Source organism: Cinclus cinclus, chromosome 9 (genome assembly GCF_963662255.1).
Source record: "Cinclus cinclus chromosome 9, bCinCin1.1, whole genome shotgun sequence".
Lineage (NCBI taxonomy): Eukaryota > Metazoa > Chordata > Aves > Passeriformes > Cinclidae > Cinclus > Cinclus cinclus.
The window spans coordinates 6,773,279-6,788,131 of NC_085054.1; the positions used below are offsets into that span (position 1 = coordinate 6,773,279).

The window sequence follows — 14,853 nt, forward strand, 5'->3', positions numbered from 1 at the left end:
AAATGAGAGTCGTGCCAGGAGATCACTGTTGGCTCCTGACTGACACAACACCTGGCAATAATTTGTGACTTTGGAGTGACAATAATACGTTTGAGTTGACAAAGTCTCAACGTATTACCCCAAACATGCTGTAAATGGACCCCAGGATCTTGGAAATAATTGCATCCTCTTGTAGTACAAGTTTTTTCTTTCCCTCTTTGTAATCTCATTTTTTATAGTCTTCATAAAATGTTTTTTCCATTAATTTTTATTTGCTTAGGATCTCAAGAATATTCTGATAAAAAGTGAAAAATTGCAAGTCTACTTGAAGTTTATTTTTCCTCTGGCATTTACTAGTGAATTTTTTTATTGCATTATAGAAAGCCTAGCAAAAGTAGTTAAAGCTGATTCTTTTACTTGAAATTTCACCAATAATTTCTTAAAGTTAGCTGATGAATTCACAAATATATCTGGTATCTTTTGAAGAATGAAGCATAATCACTGTGACCAGGTTCTGTAAAATAAATAACATGTATTTCTGTTTCTTATAATCCCATCTGAGAATTCATGAAACACCACCGTAATAAGAAACCCTTAAGATATTAAACCTTTCTCCACATATTTATCTGGGAAAAGGTGCAAAGCACTATTGCTGGTGGAGCTGAAAAAATACAGAGCTAAGTTCACAGTATGGAACAATAAAACATCAGGGTATGAAAAGAGACCACGTCATACAATTGGCTACTAAATGTTTTAGATTTTTTTTTCAGGTTTAAATGATGATGGCTTAAAAATATTTAAATATACCGTAAATTCATACAAACTGCATAGAACTCTTTTAGGTTTCTCTGATATGTGCTGCATTACTGTGATAGGTAGATTTCTGATACCCTTCCTCCAGATACAGAAAGAAAAACTAAACTTTACTTTCCATGGGCGTTTGCAAGTAAAACAAAACAAAACCACCTTGAGTGCAAATGTCTCTTAGAATGTCTGATGTCTTCAGCCTGATTTATCACAGTGGTTCTCCTCTCTTGCATCTACAGAACTATGCTAAATTCAAACTGAATTTTGGCAAGATAAGCCAGTAAAGCACCACTAAATAATATCACTGTTAATTTTCTTTTCAAGAAGTTAGAAATAGCTGTGATTTTAAAAACTGTGACAAGTCAGCTCTCCCTTGCATTTTAGACTTAAAAGGCTATTCTGTCATTTCTGTTGTGTACCAGTGCTAGTGCTATAAACAATTGTGTCATTGTGTCTGATTAATTTGAGATTAAAGCTATCCTATAGCATTGTCCTGTAGTGTCAGGTTTGTTCTTACTGAAATTCAGGTTCTGCAAGCCTAAATATAGTTACGTGTTAGACAAATATAGATACATGAGTAAAGAACACAATTGTGTCCAGGACAAGATATTTATAGCAAGAGTTACTGATTTATGAGACAGTAATGAACAAGTCCTGTGACTTAGCAAGCAGCCCCACAAACACACATCACGTTTAAATTTAACCAATGTAGTTTCCAAAGAGAATATGTAAACGCTGTCCTATTATGGGAAATGTACAAAAAGCTATTTTTGAGAAGCAAGCTTAATTGCACAGCTGTCAATGGTATAAGCCAGATCAATATTTAATGACTATGATGCATTATTTATAGCCCTGGGAGAGATTCCGTTTTTTAGGTCAAACAGCACACAGGAGAGATACACAATGGAAAATAATGTATCACCTGCTTTACAGAATCTTCAATTCAAAAGTAGCATGAATAACAATTTCTGCCTTTCTCAGTTTTGTAGCCTGAGGTGTGGCTATTTAAGATCTACCTTCCATAGGGAGGCTTTTGTGTCTTTCTTAAAAACACTCCTTTAACTACAGAATGATGAAAATAGTTGAACCAAAAAAAAAAACAAACAAACCAAAAAAAAAGCAACTTTTAAGACTGCTACTGTATATGATAATGTAAACAGTTGAATCCATGAAAGATGATGGATCTATGTGAATTCGATACTTGGAGTGAGTTATATATGATTTAACATTTGTTACTCAGGCCTTATGCACCCGTAAATGTGCAACAATGGGCAGCACAATGAAAACAAATGAAATTTTTTGTACTGATCTTATCTTCAGTATTTGAAACAATAAGTTAAAGCATTCCTTGGCTGTGTTATTCTCTGCTGTGATGTCATCTTTCAATTTAGAACTACTTTAATTACTTTTATAAGCTTGTAATTAAATAATTTTTAGTAGTTTATAGTAATTACTTCATAGTTTTCCTCAGCAATTAAACTTCAGAAAGGCAATCTGGCCTTTGTTTTGGACCATTTATGAAATATTGCCATAGAATATGAGGAGTTATGCATTGCTGCTTTTTTATGGCACTGCGGCGTCCATCAGTTTGGTAGCCTGAGTTTCCCAAAACCCACAAAGCACAGTCCCACTGCAGCATCAGCATTGTGAGCTGTGGGCCGGGCTGTGTGAGTGGAGAGACACGAAGCTCTTCACGTGCTGCAGGGTTTTCCAGCTTGGCCCCCAAGGCTGCTCACACACACTTCCCTTTGGCTGTCGTGGCAGGGTGCAGGCTGGCACTGAGCTTGTCCCCAGTGCTACTCCAGCTGCTCAGGTTCCACTGAGAATAGCAACCAGAGGAAAAAAAAATAAAGAAAAAGTTTGAGGGTAACCAGAGCTTAGGTGTTAATATTGAATATCCCCTTTTTCCCTTTGGAGAAAGGTACATGATCAGAAGATGTAAAACACATTTTATTTCTCTGCTTTTCCACATCCACTGCCCACATAAGATGAGAGCTAAAGCACTGTGAGAGTTTCATAATTCATGAAACCAAGGTCTCTATTGTATTACATTATTTTGTACGCTTTGACACGTGCCCATGTCTTCAGTAGTCATGGAAATAAGAAGTCAAGAACACACTGCATACACTGAAAATAATAAACAATGATAAAATAAATACTGAGTGTTTATACTAGTTTCTGAAATGTGAGGCTGTCATCTGACTTCAGACAAGTGCTCTGTAGTTCAGTTTTTTTCCAGTTTCAGTGAATAGGGAATGGCACGGAGAAGTGAAGTAGGGAAAGATGTGGAAATTTTTTAATATGCGAAAGCAAAATATATTTATTCCAGTGTGTTTATGCTATGCAGAAAAATTTTTGGATATATTTACACCATAGGTTAAAAGGAAGGGATCTAAAGGGCTATGATTTTTTAATGAAAGTGAAAGAACAACATTTCTATTCTAACTGCAGAGTAAAGACACACAGCAACTAGAAATATTAAATAATAAATTACTATTTCCAATATCAGCTTCATAGTTAGACCAGAACTTAAATCTCCTCATTAAATACCTTAGTAAAAAACTTTAATCAATTCAAATAATGGAAAATTAAAATATGTGCATGATGAAAACAGTCTTTGTACTAGTTGCTTTTAAAAGCTTTTTTCTGTAAAGCTGAAATAGATTTCAATTGATCTAGATAATTCTAATTATTTATGCTATACTCTAATATTTACAGTACTAAAAAAAACCATTTCAAGTAGTTGAAAAATATTACTGACTTACTGCCTTTAATAGTGGCTATTCTTCAGTTTCTTAATAATTACACACAGTAATACAGTGATACTTAAACAACAGATATTTTCAGCAGAGAAGTAATAAAACACTTAGGATTATTAAGTTGTCCATACTAAAAAAGCATGCTGCTAGTATGCTGCTCTCAGATACTGGATCTTTGTTATTCACATGGGAAATTTTGTGTTTCTTGCATCTGTTTCCATATGCAAAACCACAATTGGTCCAGGTCTTAAAAACACCTAGAAAAATAAGTTAGAAAAAGCAGTTGTCGGAACACAACATTCCTCCCAACTGAAGATGAAATTATTTATTACCCAACAGACTCTGTTGTCTGTCCTTCAATCTGATCAGTCATCATGCTCCGTGAGAATCCCTTGCCACATGGAAAACATCAAGGAATAAACAGAACTCAACATTGCTACACTATTTAGCCAGCAACCATGCAGAAAGTGATAAGGCATGGAATAAATCTAAATTTCCATGCAAGCCAGAGGGATAGCTGATGGATGATTTAAAAAGGAAAAAATATTAACACTTGTCAAATAATAATGTACTTCAGTCAGTGACAGACTTAGGAATTTCAATTTGGAAAGGTTTTCAAACAGGGAGGAAAATTTGTCTAGCAGACTCATGCACTGGAAGTGAGCCAGCATAATTTAAAAACCTGAGGTACTTCAGTGAAAGATGGTAGCTTAGGATTTCTTCAGTGTGACTTTATCATGGTTCTTTTGCCACTAACAAGGAGCAAATTATTCCCTGTGCAGCTGGTAAGACATCCCTTGGGGTGGCCCTGTATGTGACAGCCCACGCTTCTGAGACCTGCATTCCCAACTGCTCCAGAAAAAACACTGTACTTTATTTTATTGCATGGAAGAAAAAAATTTTCAAAGAAACCTATAAAAATGGCATAGTAGTTCACATCTTAAATTATTCCTTACTTATCTGTGCTTGATTTCTTCTGTCGGTTCAGCAGGCTGAGAATTATAACTAGGAATTTTCTGGTTAAAAAATAAAGTTGCTTTGCACCAAACTTTATTTAGATAGTAACTTTCTAGTTGGTATTGGTATTATCAATGTTAATTTTATAATTAAATAATTAATATTATCAGTGTTAATTTAAAAACTAAAAACTTAGTTGCACTGAATTTAAAAATAGGATTTTTTTTCCCTTAGCATATACCCTACAAATGGACAAAATATTTTTTCTTTGTTTATTTCTGCTCTATGCAGTGTTCCAGCTGCAAGCAGGACACTGTCATAAATGTTTGCTTGTGTTGATTTTAAGTTATTAATGGCAATATTTCTACAGGCTTTATATATAAATATTTCGCAGCAAAAAACATAAATGTCCCCCAAAAGAAGAAGGCAGTGTCCTTTAAAAGTTTTTGACATTTCCAATGAGTTGATAATGAGTTGATATTAGAGCTAGAACCTTTTTATAAGTAAAACTCTCCAAAGTGAAGAGTGGAAGATGTGTTTTTCTGAGATGAATCTGTTTGGCCACTGGGTGCCATCCTTGCTCCACTTTAAGGCTGGTCGCCAAGCAGCATTTCTGTTAAGCAGTAAAATCCTGAAAAAATGTGATGCCAGTGCAATTTCACACCATCATAATGTTTGTGTGTGTTCATGTGGTAGAATGTGTTCCCAGCACAAGGCTGCATGTCCTTCTTGCACATGTCACTGAGAGACTGGAGAGGAATATCTTTATGGTTTCAGCCATGTTATATCCAGCAATTTTATTTTTTTTCATTCCTCCATCAGCTGGTGAGAATGAGGCTGTGCTGAAAGGGCTGTTCCCACACGAGCTTGTGAGTGACCATGCTTCTATGCTGTTTTAATGTAAACTCTGGGATTATTTGAAAGAAAAAAAAATTCCCCGGATTCACACTTGTTTTCTAGATCAATTTGGGATGTATGGGCCTAGGTCATCCAAGCAAAACATTATCTCTAGCCTATATTATGTACAAAAATATTTGTAAGTGTTATCTCGTATAGGTTATTTATTGCACTGTTTCATTGTCTGCTCAGGGGGTGGCGTCTGCTATTGGTTTAGTCTGGGCAAAATCCCAGGCTGAGTAAACATAGTTTCTAAGAGAAATTGTGTCAGCAGTTCTATGAGTTTAGTCTTTCAAATTTAAACTGCAAACACTTTACATGCATGAGAAATAGACTCTAGCACACACACCCCCATCACAATCTGCCTGTGCATACAACAGCCTGCTTGGTTGCTTCAGTGTTAACCCACCTACCCCTGCTTCCTCTGCTGCCACACAGCTGTGTGTGTTCTGTCCCTGCAACAAGCTCGGGGCACACAAAAACCCCATCCCAAAAATAACCAAAAATTCCATGTCTATATATGGCCTTCATATACCCTACAGTTAAGCTGACTCCAGTATCTACTTGCGCTACCTCTAATTTTCCCAAAGGAAACCTGTTGCTGTGAGGAGTGGGGTAGGGAAAAGCTATAAGCAGCATAATATGTACATGTATTCAAAACATGAATGTCAAGAAACAAGTGTTTATGTCTGCATTGCAGCCTTTTACCTCAAAGCAGTGATATATAAAACAACTTTTGTTTAGAGAAAATTTATGAAGCTCATAGTATGTAGGTGGTAAATAAGGAGCTGAATACATATAAGATTTAAGTGCCTATTATTTGTTTTTTGTTGAATGAATGGGATCTGTTAATTTTGGGGTTTGTCAAAAAGCTTGTGGTGCTGAGGCTGTGAGTTGTGTGTGAACCAGGGGTCATGCTGCAGTGCAGGGTGCTTAGGCTTTCTCTGCTGGGAGGCCTTGTGGATGAAGGGGGCAGTGGAGGATGTGCATTCTGCTCTGGAGAGGAGCTGGGCTCAGTGTTCAGCCTGCCCTGCAGAAGTCTCACATGGGATAAGCCTTGGCTTGTGAAGCTGTAGTGAGATGAACCTCTGGTTTGGGGAGAAAGCCCTTTTGGGCAGTCCTGAGTGCTCCTAGGGAGTGATTTATGTTTTCAGAATAGGATGGCTGGATTCCTTTTAAACCTGCAATCAGAACTTGAGAAAAGGTAAGGAGAAAAAGAAAAAACATACTTTAAGGAGAATCACGGGAATGTTCTCTGTAGGATTCCTGTAAACGTTGTAAGGTTGAAGGGGTTGTCAATATTATTTATTGTCCACCTGACAGTATTCTGCTCTAGCTGTCACTCTAGCAGGTCTGAAATAGGACTTTCTCCCCGGTGGAGCAGTAACCCACTCATATATTTGCATAACTTTCCCCAGCAGTCACTGTACTGCCAGCCTGATTTGTCACAGCTGCTCGGAAAGAAAATTTCAGTGGCTCCCAGGAAATTCCGTCCAGTGTCATTGTGCCCCTGCAGCACCACCGTGCCCTGAGGTGACACAGGACTGGTGGTCCTGCATGTTGGCTTTGGTGCACTGAGAGCTGCTGGAGTGTGCTGGGATCATAAAAATAGTGTGATATCAGTGCACGTGCCATTGTGGCTCTGGTGCAATTTTTGAGGTTCTGGGTTTTTTTTTTTTTTTGGCAGCCCCTTCAATTTTCACATGCTCTCTTCCACCATATGCCCAGCTGAGAGTTGCAGGGCATAGCTTGGGCTGCTTGTCACCAAAAGCGTGAGTTCCCCCCTATGACTTCACACCATGTCCACCATGAGAAGAACCTGTCCCTGCTCCTTCCACCCTTAATCATGTTTTTCCTCTTCTCAGTCTTCAAGGAAGGAGCTGGAACTTTTCCTCCATTTTCTGGTTAGGAAAAGGCTACATTGTATCCCACTTCCCTCACCCTCCCAAATTTACAGGCGTGACGGGGGGTCAGTCCACATTACCCATTCTGCTCTTCATGGGAGTAACAAAGCTGACTTTTTGCCACCAAAGCCAAGTAAAGCTTTGTGGGAAATGGCAGCCTGACACTTGTGTAGTATAGAGAAATAGTTGCCCTAGATTTGCTGCTTGTGTTTGTTTGAAATTCTGAAACAGAGACTGAATAGACCCTTTTGTACAAACTTCTCATCTGCACTGATGGTCATAAAAACTCGACAGTTGCTAGCCTGCAGTATGTGACACACTGGTTCTTTCCTAATCACCAGCATCCAAAAGGACGTGAACGCTCCCCAGAGCGCCTTGGGAGATCATTGTGTCCAATGTGCATGCCCTGTAAAACTCCAGTCCTAGGCTGCTGTGGTTATGGACTTTGGCCTTAGGAATAATAGATGCCTAGACCATTAATTGTTTTTATTTTATGCCTCTGTTCTTTTAAAATCAAAATTTCTTGTTCCTTTTATAGGCTACCATATATTTTGTTTCTGTGTACTAGGAAACAACTCTAGGATCAAGGATTGATTTTAGTAGCATAAAATAACATTTTTTTGTGTCTATTATAGTTAGTAACAAAATTTTATATGCCATTTTTATCTCTGAAATGTATTATTTCTTTTTGATAGGTCCCAATTTCAGAAAGTAATATGTTCAGATAGGATTGATTGACGGATTAGAAATATTCAAAATGCTTTCTGCTTTTTAGCTATAATTCTGGGGCGAGCTGTGGAAATAGCATATGTAACACTGTAAAGGCATACCTTCCCTTGCCCTTTTAAAATGAAAATTATAAGAAGACAAATCCTTTCCTCAGGCACATCCAGTTTTATCCCAAAAGCAGAAAGTAAATAACCATACTGTTGTCCTAAGCCCACACTTCATGATAATAAAAGAAAATCCTAAATGCTGTATTTGATAGTGATATATTACTTAATGGCTACTTTTCTTGTTCTGATAGAAGAAGCGGACTAAATAGTTTTCTTAATGCTGTGAAATTTCTCTTTCATTTAAAAGAAACGCCAGCATCATACTACACAGTAGTTATGTTTTGTAAATGGCCAAACCAGACACAGCTTTTTGAAACAACTCCAAATGCAACTTTCTTTGTTCTACATTTCATGTCTAAAGTACTTTAGTACATGTTAAACTGTTGCCATTCGAAGGTGCAACAGTGGCACCACATACATATACCTGCTTCAACTGGAGATTTTGAATCTGGATGCACGTACTGCATTATTCTTGGTTTACAGATGTAAAACTTTGACTAAATCAAGGCATGACCTTTTCCAGCATAGGGCTCAGACACCTTCTGTGGGACTTGGGGCAGAGTTTGAGCATTTGGTCTCACAAATGCAACCCTCTGTTTATCTGTGGGGTTAATCTGAGGAGGCATAAAATACACAAATCCTTTTTCACCATGACTTTCATCCAACAATTGTTCAGGTATAAGACATTCACAGAGACTGGAACTTCGAAGGAGTCTGGTAGATCTGACAACTGAAAAGTGTGTTTATATGGCAGCATGAGGTTTCCTTGGGGCAGGGGCACAGGGCTGGTTGGTCTCAAAAGCTCTCTCCAGACTAAACTGAAGCTGTGTTTCTGGGTGATTTCACTATTGAAGGCAAAGCAATGCTCCTGTGCTAATCATGTTTAAAAAATTATTAGAATCAAAATCAAGAGGAAAATACACATCAGTCATTTCCATACTCATTCCCCCTTTACTGTAAAGACTGTAAAATTCCCCTTTAATGCCACAATCCTGCCTCTGCTTCAGCTGGTCATTGGAAAAGAGATGCTAATTCAGTGTTGTGAAGGGCAAAGAGTTGCCATCCACTGTCTCCAGTAACAGATGGAGGCTTTAAAAGCCAGTTTGCTCTGAGCATTAAACATGCCGGAGCTGCAACGTCTGATTCTTTCTCTTTTGGAGAGAGTTAATGTGTCAAACTGGAATATAACAGGCTTTGGTCTTCCATGGCTATGAAGAAGTACAAAATCTGTCCACTACTGCTAATAACTGACTATAAAGATATGTTTTAAAAGATGCCTGCCTGCAGCTATAAATATAAGCAAGTATTTTAGGGGCCTTTCTTTATATATGAAAAGAACCTTTCACAAATAAAAATATTTGCCATCAGAAAATGATGTCTTCGAAATGGCTTCATGGAATCATAGAAGATTATGTGAGAGATAATGAGGGCATCATATTTAAATATTCCTCACTTCGACACTTTCTCCTCTGCTTTTGATTATCATCCTTTAAGGTTTCTCAGATCCTAATTTTAGGGGAGAGATGTGAGATGAAAAGATACTTGAAAAGGCAGTTTTATTTCTTCTCTGTGTGTCATGTATTCTGGAGCTCCTGTTTCACTCCAGAGTGCACATGAGGTCAGATCCTGACCTGCTATTCGAATAGTATGTGGACTCTGGACTCTTAACAGTGCCCCTGGGATTTAAGATGTATACCACATTATTTTGCCATTCTTTTGCTACATTGGGATATATATTTCATGAGATATCTTTATAAGTGTTAAATATAATCTTCTTTCCATCAGTCTGGCAGCAGTTTCTGATGAGCAAACCTTGCTGATCATTCCACATGCCACTGTAAATAAGGCTATGTAAAAAGTGCACTACATTCACTGTTACAGAGTAGTTGGTATCACATAGGAAGGAAGTATATCAAGTGGCAGAATGTACCTTTTTCTTAAACAAAGCCATTCTAATATACTTAGTATGTTTCAAAATACTTCCCTTGCATAATATGCACTGATGTCTTACCCACACAGATACTAAAACTCAAATAGAGAGATTTCAAGATGACATGGCAAAGTGGGGTGTCAATGTTTTCTGTGTTTAGCTGGGCTGCTACCATGGTAGTGCACATTTTACAAAGGAAGAATGCTTTGGGAAGAACACCAGTTTCTTTACAGCTGATTTTATCACATTATCAAATATGGATACAGAAGACTGTGAAGAATATGCTAGATGAGTTAGTGCAAAATCATTTAGTAACCAGTGTCCTTCTTAGGCTCTATTCATCCACAGGAGCCCAAAGGTTTACTAATACTGAACCAAAGATGTTATTTTTCTGTTCCCATGGGCTGTCTTTTATAGTGGCCAGAATTGTGACTGCATGGTGAAAGCCACTTTGATTTTCCACATGTATTGCAATAAGAGGGTCATTAATGACATCTAGCCTTTTGTGATGGCTGATGGAAACTAAGGCTCAACCAGTCCCTTGTCTCTTACCTCGTCACAAGTAATGAGCAGGCTGTGATAGAATTTACATGGTAGCAAAGAGCAACGAGGAAAGGAGAATCTGTCTCCAATCTGAATTGAGTACAAAGGTGCTTTTCCTTCTTCCTGTATTTATTCCACCCTATTCCATGCATGCCTGAGTATGGAGTAACCACAGATCTTATCCTTATGCTCTTGTTTGGAGACATGACATCCTCTTTTTCAAGCTACCTAGAGCTGATTGTATTTTCTTAGTCTGGCAACTGCCAAGTTTGTATTTTATCAGGCAAGACCAGTTGCCTTCAATGTGTTCAGCCAAATTCTTGTTCTTGATTCCTTTAAAGATAAATGTTTGGGTTAGTACTGGGGTATGGAAATGTGACCAGAGGAGGCACATCTTTAAGTTACTATAAGCTCGTACAAGAGTCATGTGAATTTTCCTCAAGGATATGAAGAGCACTGAAATAGCTTGATTCACAGGGTAAAAGATTCCAGAGTAAAACGTTCTTAATTGTTTTTAGAAAGGGAAAATTGAACTTCAAAATGTTCAAAAATCCATAGCATTTTTAGTGATTCTAAATCACGGCAGTGTTTTAAAAAATAATTTCACTGTAACTTGAATTTTAATTTCCTGCCCCTTTCTTTTGCTGTCACGGTATTTTCATCCTCTCTGTTTTCCTGAAAGAGAGTGTTGTTATTGTTGTTTATTTTAAGAAATCCACTCAAATTTTTCCTGCAGCGCTGCAAAATTTCAGGGAGGGATATGTTTTAGTATTCTGCATTACTAATATTTTTATATCTCTGTAATATAAAAAAATGAAGTTTTAATGACTGTTCTTCTCTAAACCCTGGACTTTTGCATTTCTAGCCTAAGAATCTGAGGATGGTCAATGGCAGGTGCAGTCAGAATACTGCTGCAGCCCCACAACCTATCATTTTTTTAACATTATTCAAATTAGGCTCTGCACTCATAATTCTGTTGTTTCCTTTATTGCTGTTGTAAAGCAAATGGTTCTTTTATACAAATGTTATCTCCTGGCTATTAATTCAGCAGTTATTTTGGATTATGGCACTCCTGTTAAATTTAGGAATGTAAAACCTCATAAATATTTAAAAGTTTTAGACTGACATGGGAAGAAATTGTTTTTGACTTGCTTTGTTAATATCCTGTTGTTCAATTTGTGATAGATTTGGAATATATAGTTACTTCTCCACTGTTTGACAAACGGAAAAACAATTTTAGTTGAGCAACTGCTTCAAGTGTTCCACCTTGAATTGCAACAGGCTGATAAAGTTGTTGGTTTCCAGCAAAAATAGCAAGGAAAAGATCTGTTTTTCTTTTAGAGGCCAAAAACTTTGAAAACATTAATTAGATCAAAGTTAATGAAAATGCAGTAGTAGGTTTGTAAAGATTGTTTTGATGAACAATTCAAGAAGGTCTACTCACACTCAAGTGCTTCTCTTTCAGCTTGTTATTTAAGCTTTTCACTAAGGAGCTAAGGAGAATGATGTACAAATGTGTTTCCTCCCAAAAAAGGGATTATATTGTGAGTCTTATTTCTATCCAGTGAGTGTGTTCATAGACTTGCACTAAGATTGATGTGCATCTCCAGTATCCCCCAAGTCTTTGAAGAATAACTGAATGATAAAAAAGTCACAATTTCTGTAAGATTGCTGAAGGTCTGGACAGCAGAGTCTCTGGGCCAGCATTCCTGATGCACACCTAACCATATTTTCTTTCTTTCTTTATCTTGGAAGTATAGACATAGTTTTTCAGATCTTATAGGTTGTTAAGGTGTAACTCCTGTTGGGGTCATCTAGAAGTATTCCAGATATTTCCATGATTACTCAAAAAAAGATGCTGAATTGATTCAGCCTGGATGAGTGTGTTAGCAGAGAACTGAGTGTGCAGTTAACAGAACTTGCATCTCTGCCTGCATGCTCCAGAGGTTCTTAAGCTGTGTCCTGGGATGACACTTGACTTAATGGGTTTGCTGTATTTCCTGAATCAGTTTAACTCCCTGGCACAGTGCCATGATTTTCTGAGGTACTGGTGTGCTTTACTGGGTACTGAACCAAAAAGACTTTTCTTCTACCTAGCCAGTAAGTTAAAACCACAATGTTAATACTATTTTATGACAGGTTTACACCATCTTTTCTTATGTGGTATAGCTACAGCAGTTTAAGCTCCACATAAAGTAATTATTGAGGTGGCACTTTGTCTTCAGCTGAAAGAAGATCTTTACATGTCAGTAATTTGTAGTTAGAGTGCAGTATTTCAAAACACAAGTAGAACCTGTAACAGTCAAGGTGAACTTACATTACAGTTGCACGAACTAATTGGTATTTTATGCAACTGTGTAGCTGGATGTTCCACACCAGCTGTGTTCATGTGATTGTAACTAAATCAGCATTGTCCAGCTCATAGCCTGTGGGCTGGATCCAACCCCTTTGAGAGGTTTCTACCTGACCCATCACCTTCTCACTGTGGGAGCAGGGGTCAAATGTTCCTTCAGCAAATGCACCCCCTGCACCTGCCCTCTCTAGAGAGATGAGCAGCAAGTCTGAAGGGCCATAAGGAAAGTGAAAGAAGCCTGGGAGGTTTGTCAGCACCTCTGCCTGGCTCATGCAGGTGCTGCTACTGAGCAAGCCACAGCACATCTGTGTGCTCAACTAAATCATCAGCCAGTCCAGCACACATTCCTGTTTGTGTGTGCAAGAGCAGCTCATTCCTCTCTTACAAACCGATGTCCTTGTTACACAGAGCAAAATGAAAGACTTTTGCTGCTGTTCTACTGACTTACTATATAATCAGCATGTTGACAATTATTTCACTTTGGAGAGTATTTCTGCTAAACATTTCTTGTATTCCTCTTCTTCTGGTTCTATGTGTGTGTAGTGAACAGTGTAAAGCACAGGGCACTTGTATGCTTATGACTGTGAAGGATTTGCATGAAGAAATTCTGCAGAGCAGTATATTTACTTTGCATTTCTAAATGGTAGCAATTATAACTCCCAGCTTCTGGCTATCCAGATGTTACTTGCATAACAGCACTGTAATTTGCATTGGAATATATTGTGTTACTGCAGTGGCAGTAAAGTGGTCAGCTTTCAGTTTAAATGCTGTATCTGGGCTCCAGTTGGGATGGTGAACATATTTCCTGCTCATACCAGGTTCTTCTCCTTCCCACTGTTTCCACACTCTGTTAGTTTGACATGTTTGTGTTCCTCAGATGAAGACTTTTACTGCTCAGCATTTGAATCAAGCAGGGGATGTTTTGGCAGATCAGAACTGATGTACGGTTTGTTTCTTGTAAGAATGAAAAAAAGGAAAAAAAGACTGAACTTTGGAATTAGAAATTTCCCTTTGGCATTTTCAGGCAGCAAACATCCCTCTGGTGTCAGAGCTTGGCATTGACGATATCCATTTTGATGACTTCTCACTCGATGTGGATGCCATGATTACTGCAGCTCTGCGGATGTTCATGGAACTTGGAATGGTTCAGAAATTTAAAATTGACTACGAGGTAACCATCTGTGCTGCAAATATCTGCTCCTTTTGTCTTGGCACTGCTGTGTCCATTTGTACACATTCAGTAGCCCTGCTACAAATTGTACTTTTGATTTCAGACACTGTGTAGGTGGCTTTTGACAGTGCGGAAGAACTATCGAATGGTTTTGTATCACAACTGGAGGCACGCTTTCAATGTCTGCCAGCTGATGTTTGCCATGTTAACTGTGAGTATCCAGCTACACAGCCCCTAAGAGCTTTTACTGCCACACTGCCTAACCTGTCTAAACATTTTCCAGCATTCAACTTCTTTTCTAGTTATTATGCTACTCATTTCCAAAAACAAAGCAGACAGAACTTATCCAACTTAAGGCAGCACATACTTGGCAAAACCTCATAGTGTTTTGGTGACAGTGATATCATAGGCACATTAAAGTGACTAAAAACAGATGGTAGCCTTGGAGTGCTCTTGTTATTACAGATCTTGATCTTGTAAAATGTTTTTCTTTTGGAACTCTTTGATTTGACATTTATTTCAAACTCGTAATTGGGAAGTGCAAACCCAAGGATCAGAATCCCAAAGTATTTATTATGTTGATATTTATTATCTCCTTATCCAGCTTCATCTAAATAGTTTCAGAAGGTTTGAAAATTTTCCTCCAGCATAGTGATCTAAGCAAATATTGAGTCTCCACTGGACACTGTCAACACTTAAGGGTTTTATTAGCATGTA

General features: G+C 37.9%; 1 protein-coding gene across 2 annotated transcripts in view; it reads left to right on the top strand.

Moving 5' to 3' along the window:
• PDE11A (phosphodiesterase 11A) overlaps positions 1-14,853 on the top strand; it is a 106,802-nt gene that overhangs the window by 60,863 nt on the left and 31,086 nt on the right. For both annotated transcript variants that reach the window (XM_062498280.1, XM_062498281.1), the window contains 2 exons: positions 13,990-14,136; positions 14,240-14,347. In XM_062498280.1, the coding sequence (XP_062354264.1) occupies positions 13,990-14,136; positions 14,240-14,347 (255 nt within the window). The remainder of the gene's footprint in view (positions 1-13,989; positions 14,137-14,239; positions 14,348-14,853) is intronic.